Source organism: Lichenostomus cassidix, chromosome 3, assembly GCF_008360975.1.
Source record: "Lichenostomus cassidix isolate B80296 chromosome 3, HeHo_3.0, whole genome shotgun sequence".
In the NCBI taxonomy this organism is placed as follows: Eukaryota; Metazoa; Chordata; class Aves; order Passeriformes; family Meliphagidae; genus Lichenostomus; species Lichenostomus cassidix.
In genome coordinates, this window is record NC_139483.1 from 4,806,272 (window position 1) to 4,825,564 (window position 19,293).

At 48.7% G+C, this 19,293-nt stretch overlaps 3 protein-coding genes across 4 annotated transcripts in view; 1 reads left to right on the top strand and 2 right to left on the bottom strand.

Annotated features, from left to right (window-relative positions):
• The first annotated feature begins 2,052 nt into the window (after positions 1 to 2,052).
• On the top strand, positions 2,053 to 6,304 carry LOC146438917 (toll-like receptor 2 type-1). Its single transcript, XM_085054138.1, has 2 exons — positions 2,053 to 2,140; positions 2,996 to 6,304. The coding sequence occupies exon 2, from the start codon at positions 2,997 to 2,999 to the stop codon at positions 5,619 to 5,621; it is 2,625 nt and encodes an 874-aa protein (XP_084910264.1). The 5' UTR covers positions 2,053 to 2,140; position 2,996; the 3' UTR covers positions 5,622 to 6,304.
• A 1,513-nt stretch (positions 6,305 to 7,817) lies between these two features.
• GPR75 (G protein-coupled receptor 75) lies at positions 7,818 to 11,265 on the bottom strand. Its single transcript, XM_085054139.1, has one exon. It carries the CDS (start codon positions 11,067 to 11,069, stop codon positions 9,561 to 9,563), a length of 1,509 nt encoding a protein of 502 aa, XP_084910265.1. The 5' UTR covers positions 11,070 to 11,265; the 3' UTR covers positions 7,818 to 9,560.
• A 6,009-nt stretch (positions 11,266 to 17,274) lies between these two features.
• PSME4 (proteasome activator subunit 4) overlaps positions 17,275 to 19,293 on the bottom strand; it is a 44,135-nt gene continuing 42,116 nt past the window's right edge. For both annotated transcript variants that reach the window (XM_085054141.1, XM_085054140.1), the window contains one exon: positions 17,275 to 18,765. The gene's annotated coding sequence lies outside the window, so the exon portion shown is untranslated. The remainder of the gene's footprint in view (positions 18,766 to 19,293) is intronic.

Sequence of the window (19,293 nt, forward strand, 5' to 3'; positions counted from 1 at the left end):
AGGGAAGGGAGCACAACACACTCACCCTTCCTGCACATCCCTCCTTGCGGTGCTTAGATCAGAGGGAAAGCCAAGAATAGCTATTTCGTGGAATGTCAGAATTGCCCACACAGGAGGGAACTCCCTGGTGGGAGGGGGAAGCACATCCCTGACTCAGCAGCCACAGCACCAGGTGCCCCCAAGAGCAGCTTTTGCCATGGCATGAGCAAACAGGCTCTTGCCAAACCCGTGTTCCTCAGCCTCAACTTCCCCTTGCACAGGAAGCTCCATGCTCACAGCTATTCCTGCCCAAATCTGGGCTGCCCCAGTACCCACATCCACCTCCAGAAGGAATATGCTTTGCTTCCCCTCCTCTCCCACCCCTTCCTGACCAACAGCTGACGTGGCTTTTCTCCTACACCTTTAGGAGATAGAGCTGTCTCAGACAGACAAGTGCATTTCCAGGCCATAAATATCATATATTTTCATCTAGCACTTAATCCAAGCCCACCTTAGTAAGAGAAACTGCTGTGAGGTCTGGTCAGCTGGTGCTGATCCTCTCTGGATTTGAGCAGCTCCTGTGCAGGTTCAGCTCTCCTGCTTTAAACCACATTTCTAGTGCACAAAAACCGTGCCCTGCAAAGAGAGATAGAACAAGTGGCACACGACCTGTTTTGGGAATTAAATCACTGGTCCTGCTCTCTGCCACATGGTGTGGACTTCTGTTGCTCACTCAGACCTTTCTTGTGTCCTGCTCTTTCCTCAATTCCCAAAATAAGAGGTTGCTTAAAAAAAAAAAAAAAAAAAAGGATACACAGAGAGGGTGTTGGATGAAACAAAAGCCAGAATAATTCCAGCACAGTGTGTTAGTGGAGTAACTCTGCTTGTACCAAAAACCAGACTTTAACTTTGTCCCTTCCAGCCATGACTGTCTCTCCCTGAGATTTTGCTGGCCCCTGTGCTAGCATGTAGCTGTCCCATATTCCCAAAGGGAAGCACAGCCCGAGGATCATGAGCAGCAGCACTGTATTTAGATGGAGAATTGTCCAACCACAGGGCCTCACCCCACACTGACAGCAGGAACAAAAATTTCCCGTGACATATTCTGACTTATCAATTTCCTGTCCCTCTTATCAAAGCAGGTTGGAATCTGTCTGAAGAACAGATGACTGCAGGGCAATTCCCAGCACCTGCTGCAGCAGGAAAGTGCCCAGACAGACAGCACAAACCACCCTGGGTTTTCCAGTCCCCAGGACTGGACAGAGGGGCCTCTGGGCTGCTGTGTGAATTTCCAGCCACTGATGGTTGCAAAAGAGTGGAAAAAAATTTGGAAGTGATATAAAGGCAAGCTCTGACCCCAGTGAAAGCTCCAGGTAATAATTTAGAGTAAAGTTCTTACCCAGGTGTCCTGTGGGGCAGGGATGGGTTCATCCCATCAACTGATCCCAGAATGTGTGTTGGCCTCTCCTCCAATCTCTCTCCCCAGTGGAGCTGTTTTTACACTATTTTCTTTGAGGGAAGGGCAAAGGTGAAGTTACAGTTGATGTCCTTTCTTGGTTATGAGGAGTTTGAGTGACTTTGGTCATCAGCATGGGGTAATAGCACAAGTAAACTGAATTTTTGATTAATGAAGCCAAGTTCAGCTTTGTTTGGATCATTCCTTGGCTCTGCTCCCATGAGCTGAGTTGTTTTTGATGGAGCACGACCCCAGCACCATCCTTTGCTCCGTGTCCCTCTGGGAGCAGCACTCCAAGCTCCCTGGCCATTCCAAGCTCCCAAGGTGTGCAGCCTGTCCCTGCTGAGCTCTGGCCAAACCATGCACTCCTTGCTGAACTTGGGTTTTCAGTTTTCCCCCCACCTGCGATGCTGAGGCAGGAGTAAACCCTCGGGATAACACTGTGATGCATTAAACGAGCAACTTCCACCTTTTATTTCCCCCTCGGACACGGGTTGGGCAACGAGCGGCGCGATGTGGAAAACTTGACAGATTTCACGGCCGAGGATCATCTCCGGTACCTCCTGCTCCTCCTCCCGCCGGGCGCAGGGCCGGGGGCGAGGCTGGGCGGTCCCGGGGCTTCCCCAGCCTGTCCCGCTCCGCTCCCAGCTCCACAAAAGGCACCGGAGGCAGCAGAGGGCGAGGGAGGAGCGCCCCGGAGAGCAGGTACCGCGGGTCAGAGGGACGGGAGGGTGGCTGGAAGCAGGAGTGAGCTGTGTGATAAATCCGCGATGCTTTCCACACCCCAGGGGTTTGTGGCTTGCTTGTCCCTGTGCCGTGTGTTCCTGAGGGATGTGGGGTGGGCTGGGGGTTCTGGTGCCAGTGGGGGACAGAGCTGGCGTCCCTTCTCTTCAGTTTAAGCTGGTGGCCCAAGGCCAGTGGGCAGCGCAGGCACTCGGGACAGACAGCTGGGCAGGGCTGGAGCTGGGCAGCGGCGCTCCCGGCTCTGGGAATCGGGACAGTGACCTCTCCTGGCCTCAGACAAACCTCCCATATCCTACTTCCAAACAAACTTGCTCTGACAGGTAAGGCCGAACAAATGGTCACTGGTGAGTCCTCGGCAGAGCAAAGCTCTGGATCAGGGGAAGATCCGTGGTCACACAGGTAGCTGGAGCTCCCTGGGGCGTCACTGAAGTGGCTGAACAGGTTTTGGAGAGGTCAGACTTATCCAGCTGTCATGCACCAGGATGAGAGACATAAAACCTGAGTCCCACAGAGTCATGAAGAGCATTTCAGATTGTGCAAGAGGAAGATGGTATTGCAGAGGCTGCCTGGGAAAGAGAGAAAAAAATAATTCAGACTTTATTTACCAGACCTCAAATTACCAGTGTGCTCTTCCAAATCATTCTCGATGCTCTCTCTGTCTCTCTTACTCTGAAGTATGATGTGTTTTATTCTGGTAGATAAAAAGGGATTCAGGGAAACAACTAATGAAACAATGTCTGGACTTGCAAGCAAATTAGGATTATTTTTAAGGGTAATCTTTAAAATATTATAATGATGGATTTAACATTTCTCCAGGATGAAGATCCTTCCTGGCTGCATTCATTTCTCCTTCATTCCTTTCTTACTCAGTGGAGCACATGGATTCCTAACACAGAAAACACCTACAGCCTTCCTGGTTTATAACTACTCCTATTCAAACCTCTCCTCTGTCTCAGAAGCACAAGCTCCAAAAACAGCAAGAGCTCTCAATTTCTCACATAATGTCATTGGAAAAATAACCCAGAGAGACTTAGAAGGTTTTGACAGGCTGGAAGTTCTAGACCTATCCTACAATCGGATCAGGGATGTTGAGCCTGGTGTGTTCCAGAGTCTGCTCAGCCTGGTTTCTGTGGATTTATCATTTAATGATGAGAAGCTGCTTCTGCCAGATCTCCCACCCCACCTGAAGCTCTCACCTGCTGGCAAAGCTCCGGGGTCTTTGCAGCTTTCCAAGAATTCTGACAAATCCTCTGGGGTTGCTCTGGAGCCTTCTGCTCCCGCCGAGGAGCTGCCACATTCCAGAGCTCTGTCTCTCCTGCAAATCCTTAACCCCAGGCTTAGGAGAAGCACAGGGAATCTTCTTCGGAGGGGAGAGGGGAACACAACAGCCCCTCCCACAGGCACACCCGAGCCCAGCCTCTGTGGAATTCCCATCAACGGGACACTCGACCTGTCCTACAGCAACCTCACTCAGGACGAACTGATGGTAAAACTGGACGAGGATCTCTGCAAAGCTCAGCTGGGCAGGATTTTGGAGCTTGACATCAGTCACAACAACGTGGAACTGGATCTTCTGTCACTGTTCAGCCTGTTCTACCCAATGGAAAACACGCTGTCCATCGATGCCAGCTCCAACAAGATAACCATTAACATCGTGGATCCTGTGTCTTTCTGTAAGTTCCCATCCCACCAGCTTTTGTTCCTAAATATCAGCAACAACCCCATCAACAACCTGGACACGCTGTGCCTCCCTTCCAGCATCAAGGAAATTGATTTGTCCTTCACCAACATCAGCCAAATACCCGTGACTTTCGCTAGAAAATTGTTTAACTTGGAAAAAATGTATGTTCAAGGAAATCACTTCATCTACACGGCATTTTCAGAAAGTGGGAATGCACTTCCAATGTGTGTCCCTCCCCCTGGAACTGTACACATCAGTGCCATCTCCTTTGTCAGGAATGAGGCTGGCACACCCATTGCAAGCCTTCCCGAGAAAGTGAAACACCTGGGAATGTCCAACTGCTCCATTGTGGAGCTGCCAGAGTGGTTTGCTGACACAGTGCAAGAACTGTTATTTCTGGACCTCAGCAGCAACTACATTTCTGTACTTCCCAATCTCCCCTCCTCCCTGCAGCACCTCGACATCAGCAACAATGACATCAGAGTCATCCCCCCCACTCTGAAATACCTCTCCAACTTAACAATATTTAAGATTCAGAATAACAAAATTATAGATATGCACGTTGAGTATTTCCCATCAGCCTTACAAAAATGTGATTTCAGTAAAAACAAGGTGAAGGTGTTGTCCTTAACTGATGCCCTGGAGAAGCTGGAATACCTCAATGTTTCTGGGAACTTGATCAAGCATGTGGAACCTGCTGGGCGCCTTCCTGCACTGACCAGCCTGGACAGCAGCCACAACCTGATCCCAGAGCTGCCTGATTGCTTTGGGAAATCCCTCCCAGGGCTCAAGTATTTGAATTTATCAGGGAATAAGATCTCCTTTCTGCAGCGTGGCTCTCTCCCAGCTTCTCTGGTCGAGCTGGACATCAGTGACAATGCCATCACAACCATTGTGGAGGAGACATTCGGCCCACTGACAAGCCTCAGGCTTCTCACTGTCCAAGGGGAGCATTTTTTCTGTACCTGTGACCTGTATTGGTTTGTGAACGTCTACATCCACGAGCCCCAGCTGCAGATCAGGGGCAGGGAGGCTGTGAGGTGCAGCTTTCCCCCGGAGCGCCGGGGCTCCCTGGTGGGCAGCAGCCGCCTGACGCTGCTGCGCTGCTCCCTGGGTGTCCAGCTGGCAGTGACTGCCGGTGCTGCCAGCCTGGCCGTGCTGGCCCTCACTGCACTCTGCTGGCGCCTGGACGGGCCCTGGTACATCAGGATGGGCTGGTACTGGTGCATGGCCAAGAGGAAGCAGTATGAGAAGAGGCCAGAAGACAAGCTCTTCGACGCCTTCATCTCGTACAGCGAGCACGATGCCGGCTGGACCAAAGAGAACCTGCTGGAAAAGCTGGAGAACGACGGCTTCAGGATATGTTACCACGAGAGGGATTTCAAACCGGGGCATCCTGTGCTGGGGAACATTTTTTACTGCATAGAGAACAGCCATAAAGTGCTTTTTGTTCTCTCTCCCAGCTTTGTGAACAGCTGCTGGTGCCAGTACGAGCTATATTTTGCCGAACACCGGGTCCTGAATGAAAACCTGGACTCCCTGATCATGATTGTGCTGGAAGACCTCCCGCCCCACAGCGTCCCGCAGAAGTTCAGCAAACTCAGGAAACTGCTGAGAAGAAAAACCTACTTGAAGTGGAGCCCTGAGGAACACAAGCAGAAGATGTTCTGGCATCAGCTAAAAGCCGTCCTAAAAACAACCAACGAGCCGCTCGTGAGAGCAGAGAATGGATCTGCTGTGGAAATGCAGGAGCTGGAATGAGACCCAGGGAACTCTGAGGGCTGTGCCTGGAAAGCCTGTGGTCAAATAAAAGCATTTACCTCCTGCAATGGCTGCTGAGATGCCAAGGGGTTTGTCTGGATCAGTCCCAGGAGAGGCTCCTAGCGGGACTGCAGCCTGTGCTTTATTCCCTCTGATAAAGGATCCTGAAGGGATGCTGACAAAAAGCCTTTTCCTCTTGGATGCTTGAATTTCTCCAGCTATTTCCAGCATTTCTCTAGGTGCTGCAGATGTCACCTGCAAGGAAGAACAGCTCAGGTCACACTGCATGTCCCTGCTGCCTTCTGGAGGAGGTGGCAGTGAGAAGTGGTGTCTTAGGACTGGAGTAAAGATTCCTGGTTCTGGGACAGCTTAAGGTGGGAACACACCCTGTGTGCAGATAAGATAGCCACAAACCATGCTGGTACACAGGGAGCAGCTCCTTTCTGTGCTTTGGCAAAAAAAGATTTACTTAATTTACCCCTCTGGGAGAGGCCAAACCCACACTGCTACAGACTTTGGGTTCAGTGACTGCTGGAAGAGATGAGACTTGAAAATCTTTTTTAAGTACAGAATAAAATATACAACCAGACAATACAAAAAGAACCAGCTAAGTGTGTTGATCTTTGCTGTTAAATAACTGGGGTGAGCTTTGTTTAATCATACATCTTGGAAGAATAAGCAGGTTCTGTACATTGTTATTTAGATTCAGAAAAGTTCCACTTGACACAGTCACCTTGACTCATTTCCAATGGGTTCAGTGCTACCTCTGCATGGCCCTTGTCCTAACCTTGTCCTCACCACTTGATAATTTTATTTATTGTGCTTGGGAAAAAACAAAAGAGATTCAGCTGATCTAACTTTCACATTCAAGGGAAACCAACAGACTGTGACTGAAAGTAAACACCAGGCGAGGACAAATCATTTGGTTTACACGACCTGGACTTGCTCCTGCGATGAGCAAACCCAAACAACTTTTCAGCAGAAGATCCCAGATGCAGGAACGCAGAATGTCTGAGTGCAGCATGTTTGGAACACAGACTCTGAAAAGGAATTAGCTCTGCTGTGACAAAATAAAACCAATACCAACCTATTTCAGGCCAAAAGGGGGTACATGAAACGAACACCTACATTTACAGAGATCTCTTAGAATTTGGTGCAAGCCCACCTTTCCTCAGTGAAATTATTTGGCACCAACAGCTTTGAGGTTTTGTGTATTAAGGATGAAAACCACAATCCTGCAGGCCAGCAACTGAAAAAGCCAACTCTTATCACCACAGAGATCTAAGGCTTAAAAAGACTGTTATTTATAAAGATATTTCACATATTTTTGTTTATTTAAGCAACCAGAAGTCACTTGTTAATGAGATTCATGAGCCCCAAGTAATTAATCAGCTGTTTTTCTGGTAACTTTTATGCTTTCTTCTCTCTAAACCACTCAGTGGTCACATTTCTCACTTCCTCTCTTCCACAAATTTCCCACCTCCACATTCTGCTGCTTCCCTCTCAATTGGATTGCTGCTTTTTAACCTCACAGTGACACTATACTGGTTCATTATTGGTTCTGTTTCTGATAGAAGGAACTAAGGGAAAAAACCCCAGAAATTATACTCCAGAAAGTCTAAACCAATATTTTATCAAAAATTTGATTATTTCAGTTCATGATTCACTTCAAAGTTGTACCTATTTTCAAAATCCAGTCTCGATTTACTACATCCAGAAACCTCCCAAGAAAGTTATTTAGTACAGCTGTCAACTTAAATGAGGATTTGTTCCTCCTGCAGATTAAAAGGTGTTGCACTTTCCCATATGACACCATGATATTGTACAGATTAACACCAATATTAACAAACGGGTGATACTCAGAGCACAGCTGGCACCAGGAGTTAACAAAAAGCAAATTACAAAGAGCTTTGAGGGGACTTCAGTATTTTTGTTTTAACAACACATCATATGAAGGCAGTAAAACCGTCTGCCTGGACCCTTCTTGCCTTACTCCCACATGAATATTCAATGCAAATGATTTATGAGGTGTGAGTGGTTTAATTCTGAAACATGTGATGAAGTTCATGTGATCTAAAGGCACAGGAGAAGTTGCACATACACACAGAAAACCCCTGAACTGCTTCAAGTATATTTTTCCCTCCAGTATAATTTGTACTGAAGAGAAATTCAAATACAGAACAGCCAAACAAGATCTTTTAGTTATCTTTTATACTCAGTTTAGAAAGAACCACATTATTCATTTAGAGAGAAAAAAAAAATCTGGGCAGAGAGGAAAGACTTAAGGAAATAATTTCAATTTTACATTTGTATTAGAAAGTTGTTCACTCTGGTTTTATTCCAAGAAAGCTGGTTTGAATTATTCAAAATTAATTCATGTTCAGTGTTAAACAAAGAACAGTGTTCCAGGACAATCTTGAAAACAGTTTAGTTAACAAAAAGCCTGAACCAACAACTCACACAGAGCAATGATGTGGACATTTTTTATCTCTAAAGTAACAAATCACCCTCCCATTACTGTCATTTTCCTAAAGATGTGGCATTTTCCTACAGCAAGGCATCAAAAGTTTGTGGCACAATTATTTTGGAGACACTGAGGCTCTGCTGAAGTCCACAGAAGCTGAAAGGTGATTGCTTGTTTGGAAGAGATCTGGCCACTTAGAGCAAGAACGGTCAGGAATTTAAATGCCCCCGAATTGTTCTGCCTCCCAGGGAATTCCCACAACAAGTGACAACACAAACAGGTGGATTTATTTAAAAAAAAAAAAATTAACTTCTGGTTTTAGCTCACTGTGTAGACCAAGAGACAAAATTTCTAAGCAGACAGATGAAATAAAACTGATGTTAGCCTTCTTAACAAAACCTCAAAAACTTGTCACTCTGGTTTTAAAAACATTAACAGCTGTCAGTTCTGCCTGTCAGGAATAGCCAAATCCCAGTTTATACAAAGTCATGGGCAAAAGAGCAAGCAGCAGCACGACTCAGTGCCTGAGCTGACCAGCTGGGAATTCCAGAGGTGACTGTGCTCCTCCCGGTGTTATCAGTCCCATAATATTGCAAAATTCATCCTTATCCTCAAGTAATGCAAATAATTAAGTATTACATGGTTATTTCTATCAGATGTAAAATACTCCTCCAAATTATTCTGGGATACATAATGCCACCATCACTACAATCAATGCCCAGCAGATGCTAACGTATATACTGCAGGGGTTTATCCCAGTGCCACACTTCCTAAATGTCCCTCCCCAGTGGAAATATAGCACTGACTAAACAAAGCCTTATCCAGCTTGAAGAAGCCAAGAGCGAAATCCTGAACTTCATGGAAATTCATGGAGCTGACTTCATGGAAATTTTGCCATTTACCTTAACAGAACCAAAGTTTCACCCCGTGAAGAGAAAGAACTCTTGTTATTACTGAAAAACATTGATTCTTCCAACCTTCTGCAACGGGAAGAATTTAAACTCAAATAATACCAAGCATCTCCCCAGTTCTTCCTTCCTGAAAATACAAGGTATTGATAATACTCTGCCTTATCATAGAATGGGTTGGAAGGGATTTAAAGGTGATCCAGTTCCATCCCCTGCCATGGGCAGGGACACCTTCCCTTACCCCAGGCCACTCCAAGCCCTGCCCAACCTGGCCTTGTGACAAAAGGAATCACATAGTTATGGCATTTCCTTGTTTTCACTTGCCCTCAGTAATATTTGGTAAGAAAACCGCCCTCATGTAACAACTCCAAACACATCCCCCTTGTTGGCTCGCCACAGGAAACTCCAGAGCATGTCATGGAGACAACAGCTCCACGTCTGCTTCCAATGCAAAGGGGAACGGTGGTTTGATTCACCGGCAGCAGTACCACGGAGCTGGGAGCAGTTCCTCGCCAGGGCAGAGCAGGGCACCCTCTGGGACGGCCGGGAGGACACCCTTTGCCGAGGCTACACGGAGGGCAGCGGGATGTGCCTGCAGGGAGCCGCGCCGCCGGAGGGATGGAGCGCCGGGATGCAGGGCTTGGCGAAGGCGAAGGCGGAGCCCGCGGGCTGCAGGCTGTGCGCGGTGCTCACCTCGGCCGAGGGGCTGCTGTTGTACACGCTGTAGTAGGGCTCGATCCGCGTGTTCATGGGCGTCGAGCTGCTCTGCCCGTAGTGCTGCTGCTGCCCCGCGGACGCCTTGGGACTCAGCACGCTGTCCTTGGAGTGGCTGGCACCGCACGCCTGCTCCAAACCCTTCTTCTGGGGCTTTGGGGACAACATGTACGCCGAGTTGGTCTCGTGGTGGGATGACTTGTTCCTGTTGACCTCCAGGCTGCCTTTGCCCATGGCCCGAAGCCTCGTCTTGTGCTTGCAACAGAAAAAGACGAGGGCCGCGTACTGCAGGCACCAGAGCACTCGCCTCCGCAGCCCCGCGCTGTTGCGGGAATAAATAAAGGGATTTAATCCCGACTTGAAAAAAATGAGGGTAAACCCACACAGCTCGAACTGGTAGAGCACGAAGCCGCCGCTGCTGGACAGCATGTCCTGCACCAAGGAGATGCCCAGGGGCAGGCAGCACACCAGGACGGACAGCACGATGACCACGCACGTCACCACCGCCCTGGAGTCTTTGGCCGCGGCCAGGTTGACCGCTGAGGCCGGCGGGAGGCGGCCGGCGAGCTTGGCGTGGCCGTGGGGCGGCTTGGCGCAGCTCTGGGTCCTGTACAGGGCGGGCACGGCCCCGGGCCCCGCGAAGGGCTGAGCCATGCCCACGGCCGCCGCGGGACACTTCCTCACCCGCGCGTTCCTGCGCAGGGCCTGGGCGATCATCACGTACGACACGGACACCACGGCCACGCAGCAGATGAAGTCGGTGACGTAGAGGTAGAGGATGAGCTTGCCCTGCCCGCTGGGCAGGCTGGCCATGGGCAGGCAGAGGCGGGAGCCGCGGGTGCGCAGCGTGGCCAGCGTGGCCAGCGTGAAGCTGGCGGCCCAGAGCAGCAGCGTGAGCAGCAGCGAGCAGGGCGCCGAGGCGGCGCGGTGGGGATGCTTGCCCCGCACCATGCGCAGCCGGTGCAGCGCGATCACCGCCACCGTCTTGAGAGACATGATGATGAAGCCCGAGCTGGTGAGGTGGAAGGTGAAGCAGAAGGTGCCTGGCACGCCGCGGGCCGGGCCGAAGAACAGGACGAAGGCGAACATGGGGGCGGCCACGCCGCAGATGAAGAGGTCGCAGAAGGAGAGGTTGAGGATCATGAAGTCGAAGTCGGTGCGGAATTTCCGGAGGGCCGGGTCGAAGAAGGAGAGCAGCACGATGAGGTTGCCGTAGGAGCCCAGGCAGAAGACGAGGGCCAGCAGGGAGGCGCAGGCGGCCAGCGTGGCGGCGTGGGTGCTCTCCCGCAGCTCCGCGGGGCCGCTGCCGTTCGCGCCCAGCTGCTCCGCGGGGCCTGCCGGCAGCCGCCCCGACCCGTTCATCGCCGCCCAGCCCTTCAGCGCCCGCTCATCGCCCCTCGCAGCCTCCCGCCCGGCCCCTCAGCGCCCGCTCATCGCCCCTCGCAGCCTCCCGCCCGGCCCTTCAGCGCCCGCTCATCGCCGCCTCAGCGCCGCCCGCCCCGCCATGGCGCCCGGCCCGGCCCCTCCCCGCTCTGCTCTCTGCTCCCCGCGCCGCGGCGGGGCCGGGCCGGGCGGCGGGGACAGACCCGCGGCGGTGGGGAGGACAGAGCCGCACCCCCCCGCAGCGGAAGGCACGGGCGGGCCCGGGGGAGGCGGCACGGAGCTCCCCAAAGCCCCGCCGGCACTCATCCCCGCCCCTCCCGCCCGGGGAGCAGCGGGGCTGGGAGCGGCTGGAGCAGCAGAGTGCGGTCTGGAGAATCACAGAAGGGTTTGGGCGGGAAGGGAGCTGCAGCATCATCTCGTTCCTCTCCCTGCCGCCGCTAGACCGGGTTGCTCCCAGCCCTGTCTAACAGGGCCTTGCACACTCCCAGGGATGGGGCAGCCACAGCTTCTCTGGGGGACCTGTGCCATGGCCTCCGCACCCCCACAGCGAAGAATTTCTTCCTAATATCCAATCTGAACCTACTCTCTTTCTGTTTGAACCCATTCCACCTTGTTCTGTCACTTGTGCTCTTGTAAATAGTCTTGCCCCATCTTTCCTGTAAGTTCCCTTCAGGTACTGGAAGGCCACAATTAGATGACCCCAGGGCTTTTCTTCTCCAGGCTAAACAATTCTCAATTCTCTCAGCCTTCCCTCACAGCAGAGCTGCTCCATCCCTCTGACCTTCTTGGTGCCTCCTGTGTATTGGCTCCACCATCTTCACATCCTTCCTGTGCTGGGAGCCCAGAGCTGGATGCAGTGTCCCAGGGGTGTCTCCCCGGAGCAGAGGATCTGTGCTGACTGTGCACCAACAAAACTCCTGCCCCAACCCAAAGCCTGTCCAGCAGCAACATTTAAGTTCTGCAAGCTGCCTCCTGCCCTGCTTGCACTTTTGCATCACTTTCATGAATCAGCTTAGCAGACCAGGGGTCCCTTTGTGTTTGCTCCGAAGCACAGGATCTAAGGCAAAGCATCTTCCATGGGAAGGGAAAACATAATCAGCACTATTTCTTTATCTGTTTACTGCCAACTGCTACCACAAATACAGTAGTGATGGAGAGTGTTGGATGTCTGAGCATTAAAGGGATGGTTTTGAAGTACTTACAGGGATGTGAGGGTGAGGAAACGCTCAGCACACATTCTCTGAGGCAGACACAGCAGAGGAGCCTCCGTGCCACTGGAAATGCAGGTAGAAGAAATCAAAATCCAGCCAGGCAAGGCACAAAAGCACTATGAAAATACAGCAGATCCAGTATATCTGACTTATGCATGGCACTAGTCTCACAATCATTATATATACAATAATTTATTGTTTCAATAACCATCCCCTACCCCAGGCGTTTTGTAGAACCATCCAGACAGCACAAGTGTGCAAGTTTGATATCTGACAGCTTCCCAATGCCACCTGCCTGTTTATTTTTCAACACACTCCTTTCTAAACCCCAGAACAATGTTTTTATAACCCTCTGGGTTGTGACAGCAGCCTGGCCTGTGAGCCTTGCCCTGCTAAATTCACTCCCAGTGGGAATAGGGGTGGATTTGCCCTTGGGAAATGCCAGCAGCACCTTGCAACCTGGACAAGTGTATTTCTGGTTTTGTACAGAAGCGGGAAGGTCCAAAAACCAAAACGTGGATTCCTGTGGCTTCAAGGTATGCTCTTGCTCAGCTTGGCTATCTTTTATTTTCCCTTACTTGTATTTTTGTTCTCCAGTCATGGTTAATTTGAATTCTGTGGGTGAATCTTGGCCCTTCTGAGGAAGAGGGTTTTTTTATCAACAAGCTGGGATCTTCCTCCTTGAATTTTCTTTATTTATAAACACCAGAGGATGCTGAATTATGGGATTAAATGAGAGTGACAAAATATTAGCCTAAGGCAAGAGTGGGGTTGGTTAAGATGTTTTACCCCTCTACTGTTATTAACTGTGGTTTGAAATGAAGGAAGAAGTGTAGCTGGTTCAAACATTCCAGCAGAAAAGGAGAAGGGATTGTGCTTGGGGAGGAAGGGCATGAGCTGAGGCAAAAAGGATCTCCAAGAGAACACAAAACCCTGCCCAGCCCCTTTGCCACAGCAGAGTGTCTCACCAGCCTGTCCCTCTGAAAAAGGCTTTTTAGCTTTTAGAAGAACTGCCAGAGTTTGGGTGGGGAAGAGCAGAGGAAGAAAGTTTGTTTTGCAAGGCAGGAATCACAAGAGCAAAACTTACCTTGCACAAGGTATGAGGGTATACACTCTTTGCAGCACTCAAGCCTTTCCTTAAACTAATTCCTTAAAAATCCAGTGCTCTCTAGACCTATTGAGCTTTTCATTGTTCAGTCTTGGAGTTCCTGTTGCATAAGGAGAAGCAATGTTCTCACAGCATTTTTGACAACAATGTTATTTTGCAGATATTTACTGGGAATTACTTTTAATTGTTGAAACCTGCCCCCCCTATCAGCCTAAGAATTGTACCTTATGATTTTAACAAAAGAGTTCTAGGGGAAAGCAGCTGGAGTAATGAAAGGGGAGATTAATCCAGAAAAAATTAGAAATAAAAGCCAGCAGAGAATAAATAAAAGCTTTTCACTGCTACTCTAAACAGAACCCTTTCAGGGTGAGCTCAGCTGGGCTTCTACCTGGTCTTATTGTAATCTGACTGCATTTATTGCTAAAACAGATTTATTTGGTTTATTGCTGGCTTTCACAAGAATGTCAATCAGAAATGATGGCATCTCATATTCCCCAAGGGAAGCGTGTGTCCACTCCATGTGCAGCAGCAAAATCTGCTCAGCAATATTCCACATCTTCCACAGAGTTTGTCTTTGATGTTAAACCAGGCTGTAACTACCACTGCATCAGTGCCCTGAGGACCTCGCCTTGGATTAACCACCTGGAACCCCCTGCCTGGAGCATGGATTCCTCTGCCTGCTGGCAACCTGGAAGCCTAGGGCAGGCTGAGGTGAAATTCCCCCCTTTTATTAGAAATCCCCAAAAGTTGCCTTCCAGGTACTGCAGGATGCCATGAGGATGTAAAACACATCAGCTGGGTTAAAGTTAAGATTTTCCCAGGACAGTGGCCAGCAAACCCTTCTACTGCCACATGGCTTTTTCCCTCTTACATCTTACCAGGTTATTGTGTTTTCCTCAGCCCTGGGGAATAGGGAACTGGAGGCTCTGCTGCAGGATTCCAGGAAGCCTGAGGCTGTGGAAGGAAGTGTGAGACTGAGCAGGATGTGGGATGCTGGGGATGCCTAACTGTGAAAAACTCACAGGAGACATCAGCCAGTGTACCCAGCACAGCAGTCTGGGAAAGAAGTAAGGAGGATGAAAGGGAAATAGCTGGACATAGAAGGAATTGTCATAATATACCAGAAATAAGGAACTTCCCCCTTTGCCTCTTTAATTAACACCCAAACCCATGCCTACATGAACCTAGCAACACAATCCACCAATGCTGATACTGTGGTACTGCGTTGGTTTTGCTTAGCCCAGAACATCAGCAAGGTATCTTTAGCATCTAAGAGAAATTTAAACTCTTCAAAAGCTGTTGTGGCAGGACTGAAGAAGTGTCTGAAGGGTCAGGAGAAAATGCATCCCAATGTTCTTGTGTTGGCTTTGCTTAGCCCGGTTTTTGCTGGTGGGTAGGGAGGGGTACAAGATGGCTCCTGTGTGAAGAAGGTTCTGGAAGTTTACACCATGTCCAGTAGAGCCAATCTGTGATGGCTCTGAAGATGATGGACATGCTGCTGGCCAAGCCTGGGCCAATTAGAGATGTTAAATATGCCTCTGTGAAAACATATTTAATAAGAAATCAAAACAATGTGAGCAGGCACTTCTTTTTAGCCAGAGGAGGAGGAGGAGGTGAAAATATGTGTGGGGAAACAACATGGAGACACCAAGGTCAGTGGAGAAGGTGTGGGAGGAGGTGCTCCAGGTGCCGGAGCTGAAAACTCTACAAGCTGTGGTGAAGACCATGGGGGGAGCAGGTGGTCCCCCTGCAGCCCATGGAGTCCATGGGGGTGCAGAGATCCACCCACAGCCTGTGGGGAGGTGCTCAGGCCAGAGGAGTGGGTGGGTGCCTGGAGGAAGTTGTGATCCAGTGGGAGTCCCATATAGAGTTAAAAGTGCAAAGACCTTGCAAGAGAGAGAAAGGCCTTGCTCCTGGGATGGAAACAGCCTGGTCTCGGCTCGGAAGTCTGCACCCCGTGGACAAGGACTCATGAGAGAGCAGACTTGGGCGAGATGCTGCTCATGAGATTGGACCCACGCCAAAGAAGGTTGCAGAGGACTGTCTCTCGTGGGAAGGACCCCATGGTTAAGTAGAGGACTCCTCTCCCTGAGATGACCAAGAAAACCCCCCTCACCCTGCCACCACCCCCTCCCCCCCGTCCCCATGCTGTTGGTTGGAAGGAAAGAGGGGGGAGACAGAGAAACAGTGATTATAGCAGAAGAAATTTTGCCGATGGATTGACTAAGAAAAACGCCCATACTCTGCTTCTCCCTGAGCTGTTGGTTGGAAGGAGGGAGGGGGGGTGAGCGGTGAAATGGTGTCTTAAGAGCTTATTTTTACTTTTCATTTCTCCTCCAACTCTGTTTAGGTCAATAAATCACTTTGCAACTTTAAGTTTCCAGCCTGTTTTGCCCATTTCTCAGTGCATTCTCCCATTGGTTCCTTAACTCACGAGTCTGGTAAGTGTTCATTTGTTTTCCTCTCTTCTGCACAGCTGCAGCAGGGGAGAGCAGAGAGAGCAGATGTTGTAGGTACCTGGCATTTGGCCAGGGTCAAACCATGACAGGTACCACCCAAAAGCACAAGGTAAAAGTCTTATCTGCCTACTTGGTAATTTTCTTACATATTTTTTATCAAAACAAGCATCAAATATACCCACCTGATTATGGAAATATGGGAGATCATGCAACTTAATGTGACCACTTACTGGTCTAGTAAGAGAGTCACTAAGCAAAAAGTAACCACTGGCAATTTGAGCTTTTAAAAACCAAACCAAACCCCCAAAAAACCCAACAAAAAACCCCAACCCTAACAAACCAAAACACCTCCCAACCCTCCCACCAAAATTCTACCTTACATGTCTGCCCTTCTTTGGTGCTTCACTGAGGTGGTCAAAGGCTATCCGTGCAGTCTGACAGGTGGTCACTAAGGAGGACAAGGCTACCAGACAATCTCCAAGACACTTTTCCATCTCCTTTCCTGTTCCCAGGGGAAAAAATTCTCTCTTCTCATGCTGGATATCTCTCCCTCTCGAAACTAAGGTACTTGGTTCATCTTGACAGCTTTAGGGAAGAGACAGTGTAAGACATCAAAGCGATGGAAGTTCAGAACTTCAGGATGTGGGTATTGCTTGGGGAAAGTTAGGCAATAAAAGCAGTAATGGAATTGTGGTATTTGGTGAAGATCTCAAAATTGTTCCTGCAGTTTCAGGAGACTAACAACCCTTCCCTCACCAAAACTCAAGTTTGCTCACACGACCACAGGTGTGTTTTATCCTACAGAAGTGTATTTTGAACTGGTGCTCTACTTACTGAGTGGTCTGTTTGGATAAAACAATGTACTGTGGATTTACAAGGTGTCGGGAATTAGTATCACTCCTGAGCAGAGAATGATTCCCTACAGTGCACTGAATCCTGCAACCAATTCCAGCTACACCTTGCCTAAGGAAAGAAATTCCCTGGTACAGCACAAAGCAGCAGAGCAGGATCCTATCCATAGCTGCAGAACAGCACATGCAATATCTGCTCCCACACTTCATCAGCCAAGGCATCCTTTAAAGATGATCCTCTGCAGCAAAGGCTTTCTATCACTTGTAAGGATTTAATCCTATCATCAAAACCCTCTCCAACACAAGCTAGATTCTCCAGTTCTCAGAAGTTATCAAGTGTTTTCCTGGTACAAGGTATTTTTCCATAAATCTAAAAGCTAATTTCCCAGCCATTCGAACAAGATCTTTAATTAATCCTTAATGTTGCCTTAGCTCACTACCAAATCCCAGGACAAACACAGACCTCATCCAAAAGCTCAAAAGCACTGTAAAAACCTGAAGTTACAGTCTCCAACCAACGAATTTCCTCTTTAGAAATACAGGAAGATGCAGTAGTTACAAACAGTCCATTTATTGGGTCTTAAACTACATACACAATTGAAATCATAATTTTGGCACTACGCTATACAGTGGTTACATCCGTGTGCTGACACTCCTTAAATACTGCCCCAGGAGCACTGCTGTGCTTGAAGTTTGGGATGAGCCACACAAAGGTCTCAGTGCTCCTGGGGGGTTTTGCATGAAAGATGAAACACACACCAATTTATGAGTTATTTCCATGTACCTCACGTTCTATGAATGGATCACACCAGAATATATGATGTCAGCATTGAGAAATGGCCACACGTGTTGCAAGAAAATCTGAATGAGACAGAGTTATGAGATACAGGAAAAGCAAAACAAACCCTCTCAGACACAAACAGATATTCTGTTAAAGAAAATAATTTAAAAAACTAAGAATGGCATTTGATTCGATACAAAAGCCAGAACCACTACTGTATTAACATCTAAGTATGAATCTTTACAAATTAATCTCACAATGGTGTTATGTAAAAGGTTGCAAACTGTACAATGTTTTGTCAATGCAATGCCTCTACAATTTATACAGTCTTTTACAACTATGTAACACATATTAAACAGGTTGTTAAACAGCCAATTGATACCAGTCTCTGAACAAAGCTGCAGGCAAAAAAACACAGAGCTTCGACAATCTTCAAATGAGATATGCTTGCTCAATCTTTAGGAGAATACACTGTTAAAAACTGCCTTTCCACACTGTGCATACATTTCATTCCGTGAATTCAACCACCACTAACAGTCCATCATTTCCTATCTGTGGGCTCTAATTACATGGAAACACCCATAGTCTTTCCCCCTTAACAATATGCAGAGAATTACAGATTTTTTTAATTCCACACGTGGTCAAGACACCTCCAAAGGCCTGGCCAGGCAGCAGAGCTGCCACCCCTGCACTGCACAGAGCTCAGCTATTTACATTTGCACAAGGGAGATAATACAAAAAGGCAATGCTGCCCTGAGGTGGACTGGATGGTACTCAAATCCCAGTAGTGAAAAATAAACTCTGAGGAAGGCAGGCTCCCGGGATTGTGTGCAGACTGGGGGAGGAGTTGCATCTGCAGAATTGGAGAGCTCCACGGAGAAAATTCCGGTTTGTGGCACTCTCTGGTTCTGCATATCCTTAATGTTGGGAACAGGGGGCAGAAAAAGGGGGTGAGGGATGTGCAGGGTAAGTCACCGTGTGCAAGGAAGCAGAAACAAGAGTGATGTGTGGTGCAGGCCAAGGAGAAGGGTCTTGCCATGGACTCACGATCAGGCCCTGCAGGCGCAGCCTCGGGACTCCCCCCGCTGCTCCCTGGGGAGGTGAAATTCCTTTTGGGTAGAACCAGGTCTCTATGTTTGTATTTAAAAGTGGTTTTGATTAGGCATCAGGATTTCCAGCACAAAGTTCTCTACATGATCAATTTCTTTTGAGTTTCCTTTATTTCGCAGAAAAATTCCTACATCGTCATGTTCCCCAGGAGAAACCTGGAAAGAAGGAAGGAGTTCAAAACACAAATATGGCCTCATGCTCTTGTTCATATGAAAAGATTAAATAAAGCTTCTCTTGGAATACTGTCACAAAACATCAAAATACAATAGATATGGGAGTCTTGGAGTGTAACAAAGAGAAACCCCAGGAATGGATTCATTCTTTGGGGACATGCCTGTGTGCCTTTGCTGCTTTGCCTGGCAGCAAAGCCAGAGTGTGGAAGAGGAAACTGTGTGGCAGCAGCCATTCCCCATCCTGAGATATAGGTGATAGACTGGACTGGGCGGTATAAAGTCCTTAGAGGCATCAGAAGTACAAAGCAGCACTTTAAAGGCACTGCCAGGCATTTAAAAGGCAGCCAAGTGGCAGAAAATTGAGAAAAGGAATATCAATAATCAAGAAAACAAGTGTAGGTATCTTAGTAAAGCCCAGGGATGCACAGAAAGATGGGCAATATTAACTAAAGTATTTAACCAAAATAAATCTGACCAAGACCACTGGAGGGGCAAGGGCCAAAAATCTGG